Raw genomic sequence first — 20159 nt, forward strand, 5'->3', positions numbered from 1 at the left:
CGGGGCTGCATGTGCTCCTTGCCGGCAGCGTGCGCGGGGCGATGCCGGGCCAGCACCGGGCAAATCTGGTTGCTTTGGAGTCCGCACCAGCTGCATGGGATGGAGCAGACCCCCTGCGGGTGGGGGGTTGCCAGCAAGACCCTCGTGCAGGCGATGCCGGGCATGGCCCAATGTCGCCCAGGGGCCCCGGCACAGGAGCCGGACCGTGGTGGCCGGCCAGGAGGTCCCCCGGCAGCACCACGCAGGGCGGCAGCGTGGGAACCGGGCACTGCCCCGGCCTGACTCCGGCCCTGCCCTGCCTTTGCCCTCGCTCGCTGCCTCAGCCCGCTTCTCTTGGAAAGCAAAACCGAAATTAAAGCCATATATCAGAAGAGCTCTGCTTACTGGCCACTTAGCCGGACCTCCCCTTTAATTAGCTCTTTAATTAGGCTTTCATCTAAGACTCGGTTTTCTCTGGGGCTTGGATGCGCCCGCCTGCAAGTCCTTGCAGTGTGTCCTTGGTGGCTCCGCTGTGACAAAGCTGATTTTGTCCTGCCGATGGCCAGGGCTGCACCCAGGAGCACTTTGAACAAACCATGGGGAGCAAGACCCCGGGAGGCATTTTGCAGGCAGGGGAAACCGAGGGACGAGGGAATGGCCGGCTCATGGCCGTGCAACGCGGCAGCAGAGCCGGAGCAGTCGTCCCCCAGGGAGGTCTGGCATTGTTTGGAGGGGATGGCGATGCTCCTGTTACTGCATCTCACCCCTGCATCGGTCCCTGGGTCTGTCCCAGAGCAACCTGTTCCCGATGCAAGAGAGAAAACAGGTCTGTGCCATCCCCTTCCCGCTCCCTGCACCCAGCTGGCCGCCCTCCCCGGCTCCCCGGCAGCGAGAGCGGCTTTCACTCCTGGCCAGGGGGGGTTAAACGTGGCGGGGACTTTCCCTCCAGCAGGAAACGGCTGTTTACCTCGCAGAGGCTGAATCACGCTGGCCGCACGCAGGCGTGTCGCATGGGTCCTGCAAAGCTCTGCCAGCCTTGCCTCCCCGCCGGGAAGGGTCGGGGTGACGGGCTGCAAGGTGCTAAGGAGGATGCAGGAGCCTGGGGTCCCGGCTCGCCCCAGGCACACGCCGCTGAGTGAAGCTGCAGGACGCGCGGGAAGGAGAGCAACAAAAAAAGGAAGCTGGGTAACATACCACAACCCAGGGAAAAAAACACAAAACACACTGCCCGGCTTGCCATCGGCACTAAAATTAGCAGCAGAGGAAATGACACTTAGAGATGTCATGGAAGTCTGCTAAAGTTGGATTTCTCCTTCTCTTTTTCTATACTTACCCTCTGTTGAGGGTGTAATTGGCCCGTTAGGTTAATGCAGAGGGACCGGTGTAAATGAAAGGTCATGCTTTGTTGACATCCTGCAGTCAAACCATAGTCATCCTTTCCTCCCTGCCTTTAATTCCTTGTGGCTGGTTTATTTTTGGTGGAACGGGAGAGAAAAGGCAATCGGATGTTTATCCTTCTAGGAAATTATCACCATCATTCTTGGTTTTAATTTGAGCTGGAGATGAGAGGAGTTAGACGCACGCCGCGTCTCCCTGGTCCGAGGCAGGCGGGCTCTCGCCGGGCACCGTGAGCCCAAACTGGCCCTTCTCCCCTGTGTGTCACTGATGGGGACGGGGATGAGGACAGGGATGAGGACAGGGATGAGGATGGGGATGGGATGGGGATGGAGAACGGGGATGAGGATGGGGATGGGGATGGGGATGGGATGGGGATGGAGAATGGGCATGAGGATGGGGATGAGGACGGGGATGAGGATGGGGATGGGATGGGGATGGAGAACGGGGATGAGGATGGGGATGGGGATGGGGATGAGGATGGGGATGGGATGGGGATGGAGAATGGGCATGAGGATGGGGATGAGGATGGGGGTGAGGATGGAGAATGGGGATGGGGATGGAGAACGGGGATGAGGATGGGGATGGGGATAGGACGGGGATGGGGATGGGGATAGGGATAGGGATGGAGAATGGGGATGGGATGGGGATGGAGAATGGGGATGGAGATGGAGAATGGGGATGGGGATGGAGAATGGGGATGAGGATGGGGATGGGACGGGGATGGGGATGGGGATGAGGATGGAGAATGGGGATGGGGATGGAGAACGGGGATGGGGATGGGACGGGGACGGGGATGGGGATGGGGATGGGAATGAGATGGAGACAGGGATGGAGATGGGGACAGGGATGGGGATGCTCCAGAGCAGGAATCTGCCCGGGTGGCTGCAGCGGGCACTGTGGTGGGACGATCCCCTGCCGGGACGCAGGACGAGGCACCACTGGCCTTGCACCAGGCACCCAGGCACACGCAGGGCTGCAAACACACGGCACGGCAGGAGCACCGGCCAGGCCAGAGCCACAAAGTCTCACTTGGATGCGTGCAAGTCCTTCATGGCGTGGAAAATATTAATTGTGGTTTTTTGGTTCGCTTTTCGATAATTTAGAAAGAAAGAAGAAAAAAAAAAGGAGGAAGCCACGTACAGTCACTTTGCGCTGGTCCCACCCACTTTATCTCTCCTTCCATTCGCTCACCGTTGGTGCAAGAGAGAAAAGAGAAGCTGAGTCTCTCACTGCCTAAATGTAGAAAGTTTTGCTTCTAAATCAGTTTGTGATGGAAAGGAAATACGTCACGTCCCTGGGGAAGTGGCTGGTTTTCAGCAGCCACAACCCCAGCGCCGAGTGCTGCAATGGAACAGCCCAGCACTGAAATAGCTCCGTGCTCTGTTATTGTCACCGATATAATTTTTTTTTCTCTGTCTACGTGTGTCATTTTTAGCATCCAGAGGAAGTTTTATTTGTATTTGTTAGCTCGACTTTCCACTGTCGTGGCTTTTTTATTTTTTTCATCTGAAGGTCCAGGAAGGGGGCAGGAGAAAATAGAGCGGGGTGAGCTCAGGTGCGATGGCCTCGATGGGGTGTAACGTGGTACCCACAGCACCGCTGGCCTCTCCGCCTGCATCTGCCAGGAATCCTGGCGTGCGTGCACCAGTCTTGCAGAGCCCAAGGGAGTTGAAACGCTACAGGCCCACGGGAGCTCACGCTCCCGGGGATTTTGGGGAGCTGTGGCAGCGAGCCGAGCCCCGGGCATGGCTGCGGGAGGGAGCCGGCTCCCCTTTGCTCTCCCCAGGATGGGATTGCGAGGTGCGTTTGGATGCTTCCAGCCCCTTCCCAGAGCAAACCCACCCACTCGATGGGATGGCTGAGGAAGAGGAAGACTTGGGGTTTAAAAAAATAACAGTGAGCTTTTGAAAATCGAATGTTCCTGGTGAGGAACAGCAGCTACCAGCAGCACATGGGGGCTGTTTCTTTCCAAAACTGGGCTGGAGGCCAGAGGAAGCCTGCGCTAAATGCGTTCCCTAAGTCAACAGGGTAATAATTACCTATTTTTAATGATTATTGAAATAATTACTCTAATGAGAAAAAGTCTCAGCCCCTGGCTCAAGGGGAGGCAGCCCTGGGTCCCATCCCCTGATGGAGAGCAGGAGGCATCTCCCCTCTGGTGAGACCACCCCGGGAAAATGCAGATTTAGGGGCAGGGGATATTAAGGAACAGGGACTGGGGGCCACCCCTTGCACCCCCAGGCCTTGGTGGCACGTGGGGACGATGTGGGGACAACCCAGCTTGCCAGTAGCAAAGCGATGCCAGGCAGCAGCTCCCCCTTGCACAGGTACTTGCACAAGAAGGGATTAGCAGGATCAGCTGATGATGATCTAAGCGCATAACTATATCAACCTGTGAATTAATTAATAATATCTCACACTTCATAATGGCTCTATCTGCAGATCTTATGCACTCCTCAAGCATTCAGTGAATTAAGCCTTGCTGCACCCCCCCGGGAAATAGGTCAAGATTGTTAATCCCCATGTGGTGGTGGGGACGCCGTGGCACGACATGGGGATAAACAATGCTGCCCGTTTTGGGTGCCAACGCGCGAGATTTTCCAGGCGAGCTGAGTATCAGCATCCCCATGCCACCGCGAAGGGACCAGGGCCTCCGGATCGGCCGCGGGGCGGGTGATGGGCACCGCTGGTGGGAAGCTCTGATGCCCGGTGCTGAGCTCCCAGCCCTCAGCCTTGTACTGCGGATACACGAAGTCCCCAGCCCGGGGGTCCCCCCACGTGCCACAGTGCACGCACGGGGCTGGTGTGGGTGGTGGGTGCATACACCGGGAGCCGGCTGCTTGGCTTCGCCAGCAGCCACAGGGTGCCGGATGCGGCAGACACCTCCCTGCCGCCCTGTGAGCGGTGACCCGGCAGCCGGGCGGGCCCTGGGAGAGGCAGCATGGGCTGCGGCAGGAATTTAGGGCTCCTGAAGTAATAGGGGAAGGCAGGTAAGGCTGTGTCCCCACCTCTGCATGCCGTGCCAGCACCCAGAGGGGGCCGGTGGGCAGCAAGGGGCACGCAGGCCGCTCCTGGCATGATGGTTTTAGTAACTAGTAATAATAATTAATCCTTACTGGGCCTCCAAAACGCCGCGTATCATCGGAGGGGCTTTGTGGGGCTGTCTGGAGGAGGCCAGTCCCCCTCGCTGCCCCGTCAGGGTTTGCTTGACGTGGGGGTCCCGGCCCCCCATCCCGCTCGCTGGGGCTGGCGACCGTTCGGCCGAGCTCTTGCAGCGCCCTGGGATGCAAATGCCGGCTGTTATTGAGGGCAAGCGGCTGCACCTGCCCGGCTCTGCCCGGAGACGCTGCCAGACATCCCGGGACACCGCATTCAAGGGATGCTCAACAGAGAGAAACTGTGTTGGGGTTTTGTTTCCTCTTTCAGCTCGCTCTCCGAGTCGGTTTGGGCTGGGTTTGTCCGTGCAGAGCCACGGCGGTGGGAAGCTCACAGCCTCACCCGCTCCGCCGGGAGCACGAGCACCTTCAGATGTGGTTTGCCCCAAATGCTCCTCGGTAGAAAAAAAAGGGTTGTTGATACGGTGGTCCTGGCCCACCAGCTTTGCTCCTGCCCAGAAGCGGCCGTCATCCTCGGTTCGTGCCTGGATGCCCGGTGCTGCCCTGTTTACGCCCGGCTGTCTGTGGGGTGAGGCAGATGCCTCTCAGGGTTCGCATTCAGAGGTGTGGTGGAAGGTGCTGGATGGCTCTGCGGCTCTGCCAGCCTCCCTTGCCCGCACCACGGGCAGAGGACGGTGTCAGCCCACAGCCCCTGGCCGGCTTGTCCTCACTTGTCGGTAGTGAGTCGCTTCCCATTCCCTCCTCGCAGCCCTGCAGGTTCTCGGCTAACCCCGTATTTCCTCATTGCTAGGAAATGGCTAATTCCCCCTGGGCTGGTTTCAATGGCCGTGCAGATCCCTCGCCTTTGGCCTCTCACCAGTTTCTCCTTCAGTGGTTAAAGCAAAGCCCTGCAGCCCTCGGGAGCAGCGCTTTCCCAGGCTGCACAGCCTTTGGCTTTGGCTGGCCGGGAGGACATCCATCCCCTCGCACAGCATCCCGAGATGGATACCCCGACCCTGCTGGGCGCTGGATTCATCCCCTGCTCCGGCTCTCCAGCCTCTGCGCCACGTTCACACAAGGTTGAGCCCCTTCTCTGGCACCGCCATCGGATTCGGAGAGTCTCTGCCATGCTTTGGTGCTGGCTGTGCCACAAGCTCCTCTCCCATTAGGGAACCGCTCACGTCTCCAGAGTTGTGTGTCATGGCACAGTTCTCAGAGCTGAAACGCAAGCGTCCATTTCCTCTTTTGTTTCTTGGTTTCAGGTTAAAAAAAGCCTTAGTGGTATTTCTCTGCAAACCCCTCGCTGGGGCCGCAGCACTGCCCGGTCACTCCAGGGTTCCTGGCCGGGGCCACGGCGCCGAGGTTTGTGCTCGTCCCGTAACATCAGCCCTGGCTTTGCAGCCCCGTCTCCGCCAGCTCTGTGCCTGATCTCTGCTAGTGGTCCTCTGGCTGGAAACCCCATCGTTCCCAGCGGTGCTCCTCCCTCGGGACCGCTTTTCGCTCCGGACCTACTATGTAGTTTTCCTGCTAATCACACTGTCTCCTTATCTCTGGGTCACACTGCGCCGACCGCCACCGCTATTGTTCCCCTGCTGCGAGCTGGATAATAACAGGAAAGACCTCGGGGCTTGCAAACCGAAACCTGTCTCGGACTTAGATGACCCAGAGGTTCCCGGCTCCCCGGTGCATACGGCGGCGTGTGCCCCTCGCTGCCGCGAGCTGGAATCACCCACTGACCCCAGGCCCTGAGAGCAGCGGAAAATTGTGGGATGCTCTTCGGGGTGGCCCAGCGCAGCCGGCACATCCTTGCTGCTGCAGCACCAGGGTGATGCGGGGAAGAGGACGGCAGCGGTGTGGGGACCGGGGGGTGCAGGCAGAGCCTCCCCCAGCAGCACCCTCCGCACCCAATGCTGCTGCGGGTGCTTCCCTGGCCTCCAGCCCGTTCCCAGTGCTGCCACCTTCAGGGACCGGCCCCGGTCACCCAGCACCCATTTTCCTGCACAGGGTGCCCAGGGCTGCCCCGCTGCCCCAGGTTCAGCAGGGTGGGTTTGCAGCTCCTGTCTGCTCCAAAGGCCTTCCCCCCCCCCCACCCCGCGCCGAGCTTTTCATACTGCTGCTGCGCTGGGCAAGGCAGGGCTGAGCTCTCTCTTGCCACAGGGGAAACTGAGGCAGGAAAGGGCCTCCCTCAGCCACCCACGGTGCTCCCGCAGTACCCCGCTGCCTGGCTCCCCCCCACCAGCCGCCCTGGGGTTTGCCTCATGGGGACCTGCCTTTTGGGACCGACCCAGCAAAGCAGGCAGCAACGCCCCAGGGCAGCAAGTTCTGCCCGCGGGTCCCTTCGTCCCCCGAAAGAGGAGGGAGGAGGGAGACTGCCGTCTCCTTTGCCATGCATATTTCAGTGCGAGTGTTTCTGAATATTTCCGGAGGAGGAGGGTGTGTAGTTTTCACAGGCAAATCAGGAAAACCTAGGTGAGGCGGGAGACGGTGTTGTGGAAGGACGCAGGCCGTGCCGGGAGGGTGTTGGTCCGGGATAAGGAAGGCTGCCCAGCAGTTTCTCCTGGCTAGAGTTCTCCCAGCCAGAGTTTGGCCTGAAATGAGGATTTCCCACGCCCAACAGCAGCGGAGAAAGTCTCTCCTCCTCCAGAAATTACAGATTACCCTGAATCCCATCCCTGCCGGTGCTGAGCATCTCTCACATCCAGGCCACGGGTTGCCCAGAGAATAAATTGCTGCCGATGCAGCATCTACCACATCTGGGCAGCTGGTGTTTGCCAGAGGGAGCTGACACCCCCGAAACGCCACATCCCACCCGTGCAGCCTCAACCGCTTGCAAACAAAACACTTGCAGCCCTGAGAAACTACGGCGGCTTCATCAGATACCTCCGCAACACCCACCTCGTGGTTCAGGTGGCTGAAAGACTCGGGGTTTATTTGTTCCCCTTCTCCAAGCTGCTCAGGAAGAGCTTGTGTTGTCGACCATCCAAGCAGCCGCCTACGCATATGGCCCCGGTACAGACATGCCCGGGGGTAGGAGGTAGGTGACCTTTCAGGTCCCCACCAGCCACACTCTGTTTACGACTCTGTGACCTTACCAGCCCCAGATCTACATCTACAGCAAATCCAAGGGGCTGGGGAGGAAAGCCTCCATGTTCTGGCAATGTGAGTGCCTCAAGCTTCGTGTCTGAGCATCCTCTGTAATCCAGGACCGGAGGCACCACCATCGTGGGTCCCCAGAGCCCAAAACGCACAGCCTGCACCGTGCAGAGCCTCCCAGAGCTCCTGAGACACCAAACCGCATGGTGGGATGGTGATGAGCACCTCTTCGTGTCCCTCGGCCTCTGAGGCTCAGCTCTGTCCAAGCTCAGCTCTCAGCTCAAGACCACCGGCGAGGTTGAGGCACGATTTCAATGGGAACGAGCATCCCATTTGCCTCGCCGCAAAAACCAGGCTCATGTTCTTCCCCCTTCAGGTGCATTTATGTTGTCATTAATTAGGTGAAAAAAACCTGAATAGTTCCCCTTTTAAAAGCCCCGGCGGTCCCCGGAGAGCTGGCGTGCAGCGTGGCCTCCCGCCCTGGCATAGCCCGGTGCACCTGCAGGACTCGCAGCAGATGAATCACACGGCGGGCGGCAGGGCCCGGTCACAAGACCGAGAGGAGCGGGGAGAAATCACCCATCAGCTGACAGCACCCAGAGGGACACGGCCCCGGCCCCCCAGGGTGCCAGCGGGGTTTCGGCATGCCGTGCACGGGGATGGGTTTGCATCTCCCGCTCTCAGCATCGCACAGCCCCAAAGGGAGGAGCAGGGGCTGGGGGGGGGCAGCGGGAGCGGGGGGCTCTCGGCGCTCGCATGAGCGGCTGCGTTTGCTTTTTTGCTAAAGGGAAGCTGCCAGCACTTTCTTGGTGTGGGTATAACGGGGACTGAACCCGGCTGGGACACAGTTAAATAATGCCAGGGCTTGTCCCAACCTCTGCGCAGAGAGCCGAGGCGCAGGGGGACGGAGATGGGTGCCAGGGGCAGGGGAGGTTGGGCTCGCCCGCGCTGTCGGGGCGTCACGGCATTATTCCTCACATTCCGACATTATTGGGGAGGTTTAGATTGGATGTAAGGAAAAATTTCTTTACTGAAAGAGTGGTGAAACATTGGAACAGGCTGCCCAGGGAAGTGGTGGAGTCCCCATCCCTGGAGGTTTTTAAAAGACGTGTAGATGAGGCGCTTAGGGACATGGTTTAGTGGGCATGGGGGTGTTAGGTTGACGGTTGGACTCGATGATCTTAGAGGTCTTTTCCAACCTCAATGATTCTATTCTATGATTCTATGATTCCTCCCGTTATCTTTGGGGTTAACGAAGCAGCCGGTTCAGGGGCCAAGCCGGAGGCTCGGCCAGCTCTGCCTTCCTCGCTTTACTGACACGAGGAGCTTTTGAAACGCAGGGGTGGGAAACAATGGTGGTGTGGGACACTCTGCATTGGCTTTGAGGAAGTGACCGCAGCATTTCACGCACACAGATCCATGCTACGAAATCACCGATGCCAGCAATGATTATTCACGTTACTGAGACTCAGGATGGGGTTCGCATGGCCTAAGAGACAGGCGTGTGGGATGACCAAATTAAGTGAAAGCTCTCGGCTGCAGGCTCCGTCCAAGCCAAGCTGTAGTTTAAAACCATTCAGAGCATCCCAGGTGAGGTTTTTTTTTTCTGCTCCCTTTGGGTGAACTACTCTGCTCGGGACGCTCCGACCCATTAAGCTGAGCTGTAACTAAGCCAGTCCAACCCCCACGCGGCCGTTTTCATGCCAGTCTAAGGCTGCCTCAGTTTATTTTGGCTTAAGGCCGTTCCCCATCAACTGGCATCAAACCACTATTAGTAACCGAGACGGTGTCCGTGTGGGATTAGGCCGTTCTCACAGGCTGGGTTTAGCGGCGTGCCTCCCTCCTAGCCCAGCTCCTTGTGTAAACTGGGCCCTTATGACTCAGGAGCTCTGAGCCAGGCTCAAACCCTGCCGCGAGGGGTTGGGGCGTTATCGCTGCACCCGCAGCCCCAGCTGGCCAGATTCGGCGGGGCACAGCTGCGTTCCCGGCGGGGAGCAGGTGCCACTCGGGGTGCTGGGGGGGGGGGGGGGCGGGATACGGGTGCACGTTCACGCACCCGTGGCACCGTCACCCCTCCGCCCACGGCGCAGGGGGCAGATACCCACCCCGGGTCGGTAGGAGCCAAACGCGGGGCTGGGCTGCCTGGCACCCGCTGGCATGTCGGGCTGCTCCGTTGCGGGGCGAGGAGCCGGGCCAGTGCCTGCTTGTTCCGGCGCAGCAATTCCCAACGCAAGCCTCGCCGGTGCCTGCCGGTAAGGCCGAGCAAACCCTCACCCCCTCCACTATAAAATTTGGAGGAACTGGAGAGGAGCGGTGGTGCTGGTGGTGGTGGTGGTGTTGCCGGACGCACTTGGTGGTCGAGGAAGGGTGGCTCGGTTTTGGCGGGGGGGGGGGGCGCCCTGCTCTGACCTGCGTGGGGCTGCCGGTGCCCGCGGGGGGCCGCGGGAGCCGGGGAGGCAGCGGGGGACACGCAGCATCCCCAGCACCGCGGATGCGGCCGCGCTCCGACCGTGGGAATGAGCTGACGGGGAAGGTTGGGGGGGGGGGGGGGGGCTCGGCGGGACACCCCCCCACCACCACCCCAGGTCGGGGCGGTGCTGCCCAGGGGGTGCGGGCGGTGGGTCCCGCTCCGCGCCCCTCCGCGCCCCGCCGCGCAGCCCCGCGCCTCCCCAGCGCCGGGGGCGCCGGAACCGGCCGCCAAAGAAGGCAGCGGAGGCGGGGCCGGATCCAGACCTTGTATGGCGCTTCCCCTCGGCCGCCCGCCCGCCGCCGCCCCGCTCCCGCTCCCGCTCTCCCCCCCCCCCGCCGCCGCCGCCGCCGCCGCCGCGCTCCCCCGGGCCGCGCCGGGCCACGGGCGGGGGGTGCGCTGGGTGTGGGCTGTATCTGGGGGGGGGGGGGGGGGGAGGAGGGGGGGCTGCGTCTAGAAGGGTGCACTCGAGGGAGGTGGGAATGGGGGGGGGGTGTAAATAGAAGGGGGGGTGCAAAAGAAGGGGAGTGCCCTGCAAAGGATGGGGGGGTGATAAGGGTGCAACGGATGGAGGGGGGCTGGAAGGGATGGGGGGGCCCTGCGAAGGAGGGGGGGGGGGTGCTCCGCGCAGGGTGGGGGTGCTTCTAATGAAAGCGGGGTCCCGCGGTGGATAGGCGCCGCTGCAATGGATGGGGGGGCTGCAGTGGATGGGGGGCCTTGAAGTGGATGGAGGGCCCTGAAGTGGATAGAGCACACGGGCCACCACACATCCCCCCCTCCCGCACTCACAAACAGGCCACCATGGGGGCTCGCTCTCCCCCCACTCTCGGTACACGCTCCCTCCCCCCCCTGCGCACCGCAGCATCCCCCACACCCACCCCACACCCCAAACCGAGAGGCTGCTGGCACCGCAGGGCGAAAGTCCCCGGGCCTCGCAGCACCGGCACCCTCCTCCCCAGCCCTCCCCCGCGCCCCCCCCCCCCCCCCCCCCCCCGCAGCCGGCAGCGAGTGCCCGGTCTCCTCCAGCTGCAGCACTCCCGTAGCACGGATTTCACTCCCATTGCAAAGCCGGCCCTGCAGGAATTGGGTAAGTGGAGCTATTGCAACACAGCATTTTTCCATACATTTGCTATATAACTCGGAGGGTTTTAAAGATAGCATCAGTTGGCACACTTAGCACGAAACCACCTAATTACTGACGCCTTGGAAGTGCCAAACTTTTAAAGGGGGGGAGGTGAGGTTAAAATCACAGGCGACCAACAAGTGTTACCTGTTTTAAAGTATTCAAAGCACTGTTCTCCATCGGACCCGGGGCATGGGGAGGGGGCAGCTCGGTGCGAAGCCATCTCCTCTGTCACCACTAGCTAGGGAGGGAGTTTTTAGGCTTCTGCAGCTCCAGCACCTTCCCCGCTGACCCTCTCCTTCCCACCAAACTCCAGGCTCTGCCTGGCGCTGTGGTTTCCCCCGCACATCTCCCATTCCCGCTTCTCCTGGGCTGCGGGATGGGGTTTGTGGCCGGTTCCCGTTCCCCCCCGCCCGCTCCTGCTCTCCAGGGAGCGGGGGGGGGGACGGATAACACCTCCAGGTAATGATGCCTGTCTCTGAGCATCCCCGGGGGAGGACGCAGGGACAGGCACGGCAGGGGCGGGCTGCCCCGCGCCCCCGCTCCTTCCCGGGGTGGCGGTGGGGGGGAGCGATCCGGGCAGGGAGGGCTGGAGCCGCCGCCGCCGCCTGCCCTCCCCGGGGGGGGACGGCATCGCTCGGCGAGTGGGGTGTGAGTGCGGAGGGGGAGACCCCCGCCCGGTGCCCGGTGCGGGGTGTCCGGTGCAGGGTGCCCCGTGCCCGGTGCAGGGTGCCCGGTGCCCGGTGCAGGGTGTCCGGTGCAGGGTGCCCGGTGCAGGGTGCCCGGTGCCCGGTGCAGGGTGTCCGGTGCAGGGTGCCCGGTGCAGGGTGCCCCGTGCCCGGTGCAGGGTGTCCGGTGCAGGGTGCCCGGTGCAGGGTGTCCGGTGCCCGGTGCCCCGTACCGCGCTCCCCGTTGCCCGTCCCCGCGCGCGCCGGCCCCGCTTCCTGCTTTCTAATGTTCCATTGTGCGGAGCTTCCATTGTGACGTCTCGGCCTCGGCTCGGCTTTGTCTGTCCATATATGGGCAGCTACGTCACGGAGCGCTCCCGCCGCCCGGATAAATGGGCTGCGGAGTCCCCGGCGGAGCAGTCGGGCGGCAGCGAGGGAACCTGCGAGCGGAGCCGAGCGCGGGAGGGAGCGGGGACGGGGAAGGGGACGGGGACGGGGACGGGGAGCGGGAGCGAGCGAGGGAGAGAGGAGGGGTTAAATCCTCCCACCCGCTTCTACAACCACATCTGCCAGCCAGATCGCCCCCTCCCCCTCGAGGAAACACCACCAGGGACCCACGGAGGACCGCACCCCCCCCGCGCCCCCTCCTCCGCGGCCACCCCCGGCTCCCCCCCCCCCCCTCCTCCTCCTCCCCGGCCCCCCCCCCGCCCCCGCCCCAACTTTTTCTCTTGCATGATTTCCCTCGCACGGATTTGCCACTCGGATGTTGTTTCCTCGGGAGCTGAGCTCGGAGCCACGTTGAACCAGCCTTTTCCTCCAGTGCTATGACAGGCAAACTACTGGAGAAGCTGCCGGGGACCATGAACACTTTGATGAACCAATTGCCTGACAATCTGTACCCAGAGGAGATCCCCAACTCTTTGAATATCTTCTCCAGCAGCAACGACTCGGTGGCTCACTACAACCAGATGGCTGCAGGTAAAGGGGGGGGGAAGGAAAATGGGGAGAAGGGAGGCGGGGGGGGGGGGGGGGAGCCGGTGGGGCGAGGAGGAGGACGCTGTGGGTAGGGTGTCATGGAGCCTCGGAGAGAAGGGAAGCGCTGGGGCTGGGGAGCGTCCCCCCCCCCGCACCCACCCACCCCTTTCCTCGCCGTGTCTCCGCGCGATCGCTGCAGGGCTCTGCCGAGCGCTGCTGCCGAGCCGCCGCCGCAGGTACGGGGACGGCGGCCGGGCTCCGTGGGGAGGAGGACCCGGGGCGGGGGGGAGAACGGCCGGGCCCCCGCGGCGCGGAGGGGCCACCCGCCCGCGCCGGGATCCGCGCGGGTGCGGAGGTGCCGCGGACGCGCGTGGCCGTGGCGGCCGCCCCCCACCACCCCCCCCCCACCACCACCACCCCGCAGCGGCGGCGGCAGCGTGGGCTCCCCGGGACGCGGCGCCGACTTTCCCGGAGCGCGGGGCTGGGGGACACACACACACACACATATGGGGGGCACAGGTGAGCGCCGAGGGCGGGGGGGGCCGCCCCGCGTGTTCCCGCTCCCACCCGGAGCCTCGCCGGGCTAAAATACCACCCCCCCACCCCCGTGTTTCTCCTCGCCGGGGCTCGGCGCAGGGAAGGCGGCGAGTCGGTAACGGCGTCGGCGGCCGCAGCCGGCTCCGCGGAGTGCCCAGCGCTGCCGGGGGCTGGACGGGGAGGAAGCCTACCTGTAGCCGCAGGTACCTCCTTCCCCCGGCCCCACCTGCGGGGCGGCGGCGGCGTGTGTGTGTGTGTGTGTCCCCCCCCCCGCGCCCCCCGCCGGGGCAGCCCGGGTCCGCTCCCCGCGGGGGCGGCAGCCCGGCCCCGCATCGCCGGGACCCTCGGCAGCCAGCGCCGCAGTACGCGGAGAGCGGAGCGGGGAGGGGGGGGGGGGGGAAAGCAGCGAGGGGTAGGAGGGAGCGGGGCGGGGGGGCCCGGCGCATCCCCGCTCCCCGGTGCTTCCCCGGTGCCCCCCCCGGGGCGACGCGGCCCTCCCGGCTCACCCTGCCCCGCTTCTCTCGCACTTTGCAGATAATGTTATGGACATTGGCTTAGCGAACGAAAAGGCCGGCCAGGAACTGTCCTCCTATTCGGGGACTTTTCAACCCGCCCCGGGCAACAAGACTGTCACCTACCTGGGGAAATTCGCTTTCGACTCGCCCTCCAACTGGTGCCAGGACAACATCATCAGCCTGATGAGCGCGGGCATCCTGGGGGTGCCGCCATCCTCGGGCGCGCTCACCAGCACGCAGAGCTCGGCGGGCAGCATGGGGCCGCCGCAGGGCGAGGTGGACCAGATGTACCCCGCGCTGCCGCCCTACTCCTCCTGCAGTGACCTCTACCCGGAGCCCGTCTCCTTCCACGACCCCCAGAGCAACCCCGGCCTCACCTACTCCCCCCAGGATTACCAGGCGGCCAAGCCCGCCTTGGACAGCAACCTCTTCCCATGATCCCAGACTATAACCTCTACCACCACCCCAACGACATGGGCACCATCACGGAGCACAAACCCTTCCAGAGCTTGGACCCCATCCGCGTCAACCCGCCCCCCATCACCCCGCTGGAGACCATCAAGGCCTTCAAGGACAAGCAGATCCACCCGGGTTTCGGGGGGCTGCCGCAGCCGCCCCTCACGCTCAAGCCCATCCGACCCCGCAAGTATCCCAACCGGCCCAGCAAGACGCCGCTCCACGAGCGGCCCCACGCCTGCCCCGCCGAGGGTTGCGACCGTCGCTTCTCCCGTTCCGACGAGCTCACCCGCCACCTCCGCATCCACACAGGCCACAAGCCCTTCCAGTGCCGCATCTGCATGCGGAGCTTCAGCCGCAGCGACCACCTCACCACCCACATTCGCACCCACACTGGCGAGAAACCCTTCGCCTGCGAGTTCTGCGGCCGCAAGTTTGCCCGCTCCGACGAGCGCAAGCGGCACGCCAAGATCCACCTCAAGCAGAAGGAGAAGAAGGCCGAGAAGGGCTCGGCCGGGCAGCCCCCCGCCGCGCCTCCCGCCGCCGCCGCCGCCGCCGCCACCTCGCCCCCCGTCGCCCTCGCCCCCGCCGTCACCACGTGCGCTTGAGGGACCGCGGGGGGCGGTGCGGCGGCACCCCCTCTCCTCCCCTGCCCTCTGCACCGCATCACTCCGGGGGGGCCCCGGGGTGGCCTCGCCCTCTGGGTTCAGGATGCCGGGGGCCACGCTGCACGGGTCCACTCTGCCCGCACCCGGATTGAGCGGGTCCAGGCTGCCCGCGCCCGGATCCTGCCTGCACTTGGATCGACAGGACCCGCACCGCCTGGATCCAGACTGCCCGGACCTGCACTGCCCGGCTCCGGGCTGCCCGCACCCGGATTGCCCGCACCCGCGCTGCCCGCATCTGGGCTGCCCGCACTCGGATTGCCCGCACCCGCACTGCCCGGCTCCGGGCTGCCCGCACCCGGATTGCCCGCACCCGCACTGCCCGGCTCCGGGCTGCCCGCACTCGGATTGCCCGCACCCGCACTGCCCGCATCTGGGCTGCCCGCACTCGGATTGCCCGCACCCGCGCTGCCCGGATCCCGGCTGCCCGCACCGGATTGCCCCGACCCGCGCTGCCCGGATCCCGGCTGCCCGGACCTGCACTGCCCGGGTCCGGGCTGCCCGTACCCTCCTTGCCCGGACCCGGCTCACCCGGATCCCCGCTGCCCGCACCCCGGTGCCCGGATCCCCGCTGCCCGCACCCGGATTATCCGCGCTGCCCGGATCCCGGCCGCCCGCGCCCGGATTGCCCAGACCCGGATTGCCCAGACCCGGATTGCCCAGACCCGGATTGCCCGGATCCGGCGCTCTCGGCTCCAGCCTGCCCGGATCCCGGCCGCCCGCACCCCGCATCTCCCGGATCCCGGCCGCCCGCACCCAGCTTGGCCCGGATCCGGGCTGCCCGGGTCGCAGATCCCCGGGATCCCGGCTGACCTGGATCCCAGGTACCCGGATCCGACCCGCCCGCCTCCCCGGGGCTGGGCTGGGCAGGATCGGGCCCTCCCGGATCCGACCCGCCCGGTTCCCCGGGGGCTGGGCTCGCCTGGATCCGGCCCGTCCGGCTGGGGATGGATGGATGGAGTCGAGCCGGCTCCCCTCTGCCTCGCCGGGCCTGGATCCGGCCCCTGTGCCTCCCTTCCCCCCTAGTCCCCCCCCCCCGCCCCAAGCACCGGTTCCCCGCGGCGGAGGTAAGCGGGCTCGGGCCCCCCCAGGCCGGGCTGGCGGGGCGGGGGGCGGCTCTGCGGGTCCCCCGCAACTTCGGGGGGCGGCGGGGAGCGATGTCCCGGCAGCAGCTTTTGGGTTTGTTTTTTCTTTTCTTTTTTTTTTTTCTCTTTTTTTTTTTTTTTTCCCCCCAGCAGAAGGGAAATTCTTTACAGAAATGCAGAAAAAAAACCCCCAGTATTTTGCTGAATACTTTTTATAATGTGAGATATTTTTATTTTATTTTATTTGGTCACTTTAAAACAACCAACCAACTACGGAGGAGAAAAATCAATCAGTCCTCTATTTTATTTTATTTTTTTTCTTTCTCCTTCTGGTATGTGCATGTCATTGCATGACTGCTCTGATTTTTTTCTTCTTTTGTTTTAATAAAACTGTGCTCAGACATTTAAGCTAAACTAAGCAAAAATAATAATGACTTAAAAAAAAAAAAATCTTTGTTGCCAAAAGGTCGTGCTATCCAGGTTTGATGTCTGCATGTGAAAAAAAAACCATTAAAAACGTACAAAAAATAAAGAGAAGAGAAAGAATGCAGTCTAATTTATGTGAACCGAAAGGAACAAAAAAAAAACCCACAATCAGGTTTAACCACACAAACCTAAGGGAATGATATTTTTTGAAAGACTTTTGTATAAAGTTGAGTACTTAGAGAAAAAAAAAAAAATCATACCAGATGTAATATATTTTGTGGATGTTTTTATTTCTTGGATTTATAGTACCTTATACTAAGGTTAAAAAAAAAAAAATTATGCTTGATATTGTGAAAAGGTGATAATTTTCACACACATTTCATTTGCTCATTTGTCATGTTGTAATGCAAATATGATAGTTAATGCATACAGCATTTTTAAGGGAAAAAATCAGAAATATTGAACTGATGTATTGTTGTACCATTTGCACTGTGAGCAAATGCTAATGCAGTAAATATATTGTGTTTGCTGACAATCAAAATCTGTAGTAAATATCTTTATTTTACCTTGCTTAAAAAAGATCTATATTGGTTTGGGAAAAAAAAAAACCAAGTCTCTAATATGTAAGGGGGATGTTAAAATGGCTTGAAATGTGTAGGACGGTGGGCACTGTGCCTCTTTACGGGCGACTTTGAAACCTGTTTGTACATTTTTTTTTTCCTAGTGTTGTATTTTCTTAAATTTTTTTTTCTTTTGGTGTGATTTTTTTTTTTTTTTTTTTTTAAAATAACCCAACCTTTTCTCAGCCCCCCCTCTCCTTCAGTTCTGTTCGCAGGACGGCGTGGCGAGACCAGCTGGCCAGGACGCTGGGTGACCCCGAAGGCGACCGGCTCCGTCCTCGTGTCCCCCCCTTTTCCCGGCCGCACGGGGACGGGGTGTGCCCTGCAGCCCCCCAACCCCCACCCCAAACCGCCACGTCCTTGGTTTGCCCTTGACCTTGCGTCTTATTTTTCCCTGCTCATGCCGTCGGCGCCGCCTTGACCCCGTCACCATTTTGCCGGCGGCTTTCGACGGGTTGCGTCTGTCGGATAACGGTGGGCGAAAGAGGATTCAGCCAGTAACGCCCCCGCGCCTTTCGCCGGCCAAATCACCCCAGGTACAGAGCGGAGAGGGGATTTTTGCCGGGCTGGGTTGCTCGGGTTAAAAATAACCCGCTGGGTTTCAGAGCTGGCGCTTGTACGGGCACGAGGGACTGACGGGAGAAGGAGCAGGACGAGGCACTTGGATATCTGAAGCGGGCGCACGGGTGGTGGCCCGCGATGGTTCACTCCTTCCCCCGGGACGGGGCTGGAGCCCTGGCTCTGCTGGAGCTGGGATCGTGCTGGAGGGGAAGGCTGGAGGATGCTGAGGGTCTGGGGGTCCCTTGGTCCGCGCGGGTTGGGCTCTGCTGGGCTGGAGCATGACCGGAGCGGTCGAGCATCCCGCAAGCTTCCCCGTTCCCCAGGGCTCGCCGGCGGTGCTGGCGGCTGGCGTTGGCACCGCGGGTCTGTCCCGGTGTTCCCGGGGTGTGGAGGCACCGGCACCGCCGTCAAATTTCCTGCCTTTTGATTTGCATCCGCAGCCGGGCCCCGGAGAAGCTGCTGCTCCTGCCAGGCCAGGGCAGCTCTGCCCATCCCTGGGGTTTTGCTGAGCTCCCTGGCTTGGAGAGGCTTTAATTTCGGGGAGAACCCGGGCGCAGACGGTGCCCGGGACGGCTGCCCAGTGACTCGGGGCACGCCTGGCCCAGCCAGGGACGGCATCTCGTGGCATTGGGGGGAATCGGCTCTGGAGCGCATGGGCGCTGCGCCGGGTGGGGTCCCGCGTCCCCGAGTGGATTCCCGGGTGGTTGAGCCTTCGGTGACCATGAAGACGAGGCCAGAGCGGCTGCCGGATTCGGCGTGGGGCAGGAGGGGTGGCAGGGCCTGCCGTCTGTGGCGCAGGGTCGGGGTGAGCCGGGGCTGCCCTTCCCTCGGTGCTCTGAGCGATCTCAGAGGTCCCGCGGCGATCAGGGGCTGTGTGTTGGTTTTGGAGCTGCCGGTGTCCCCTTGCGCGGCCCGGACAAGCCGAGGTGGATGGGTAGGAGCCGGAGCTGCCATGGACACAGCTGACGGTGCGGGGAGAGCCGCGGCGGCCCCCAGCATCATCTGAGGGTGCTGCGGTGGCGGTTACGCCTGTCTCCACTGGTGGCTTGTGCTGGAAGATGTTGGAGATGCTGGGCAGGGGCAGACGGTGGCATGGCAAAGGCTGCCGGGAGATGCCACGCCGGCATCACCGCGCCACAGTGAGGAGCCACCCAACGTTGCTCCAACGCTTTGGGCTCCTTCGCTGCGGGCAAGGAGGAGGAGGGAAGGAGCCCACCAGGCGTCAGCGGGGCATCGTGGCCCCAGTGCCAGGCTGGGGACCCACTCTGCCACCCGGGAGCAGGCGTCCCGCCTGGCAGGATCCCCCCTGCGCGGAGCAGGAAGGTGAGGAGCACCCTTGGGTGGCAAAGCACGTGGAGTGCGTGCAGCACCTTGCACGAAAATGTTGGTTGCTACGGAAACACGGCACTTTCCATCCCCGTTCTGGGCTATCTGTGTTCTGGGGAGGAGGGAAGGGCTTGCCAGTCACGTACCAGCTCAACACAACTTGCCGCCTCTCCCTTCTCGACGGCGGCTCTGGGTTCCCGAGGAGGCCACCAACACCTCGCTCCTCTCTGCTGAGGGTCTTCGGGGCTTTGTTGAAGCTGTTGTTGAAACCCAAGAGCTCTCCACGGGATGGGATATGCTTCTGAGGAAGAGCACCAAGAGCTGAGACCCCGTCCCCGGGGTGGGGAGCGACGAGGACCCGCACCCAGAAGCTCCTGGTTAGCAGCTGGTAGATCTTGATGCCACAGATGCTGGTGCGACCCCTCCCTGATCTCAGCCTCCGGCCACCGGCTCAGCCTCTCCTGCTGCCCTGGCAGGAGACATCTTCTGCAGAAGGTCTGGATGGTTTCTGGATCGCCCAACCCTCATCTCCTGCCCTGCGCCGGTGCCGCGTGGATCCGTCCCCACCTTCCTCCCTGTCCCTGGCCAGGGTGGCAGGTCTGACCCTCTGCTCTTGGCAGAGTGTTTTGGAGGAAAGGCCCAGACTCGCCCCCCCCCCCCCCCAGCACGTGCCCAGGCCGGGGTGACACGCGGGGCAGTCTCTCCGTGGAAGATGCTCCCTGAGCCCCGTGGCCATCGGGACGCCCAGATGCCAGGACCCGCTTGTCCCAGCTCTGCCTCCAGCCCTTCCTTGCCGTGTCCCCCGCGTCCCGAGGTGCCGGCCTGGGGCATCACGGTGGGGACGGTGGCCAGGAGCAGCAGCGTGTCCCAGCAGGCAGCGGGAACCGCCGGCAAACCCTTCCTGGCACCAGCTTCGCCCCATCCTTCCTCTTCCTCCCCACCCTGCCCACACCTCGGCACCCCAAAAATCGATTCCTTTCCACTCTGCCACCACGCCGCCTTGCAACCTCCCCTCTCCACCGCCCCTCCCCGCCCCGGTGCTGCCGACCCGTGCGGCACCTAAAATGGGTGCTTGGGCTCTGTGCCGCCCCGGGCGCCGTCCCCACTGGTTGCCCGCCCAGGTCTGCCCTCCGCCTGGCTCCTTTTCGGCTAATCCCCTGTCCTCACCGG

At 62.6% G+C, this 20159-nt stretch overlaps 1 protein-coding gene across 1 annotated transcript; it reads left to right on the forward strand.

The window, feature by feature from the left end:
• Positions 1-11097: 11097 nt before the first annotated feature.
• Positions 11098-14927, forward strand: EGR3 (early growth response 3). The gene is given in 4 exon segments (XM_076358921.1): positions 11098-11119; positions 12644-12801; positions 13870-14283; positions 14286-14927. Coding segments are annotated over 3 exon segments (1197 nt in total). The 5' UTR covers positions 11098-11119; positions 12644-12647; the 3' UTR covers positions 14915-14927.
• Positions 14928-20159: the final 5232 nt, after the last annotated feature.

This window comes from Aptenodytes patagonicus, chromosome 24 (assembly GCF_965638725.1).
Source record: "Aptenodytes patagonicus chromosome 24, bAptPat1.pri.cur, whole genome shotgun sequence".
Classification (NCBI taxonomy): domain Eukaryota; kingdom Metazoa; phylum Chordata; class Aves; order Sphenisciformes; family Spheniscidae; genus Aptenodytes; species Aptenodytes patagonicus.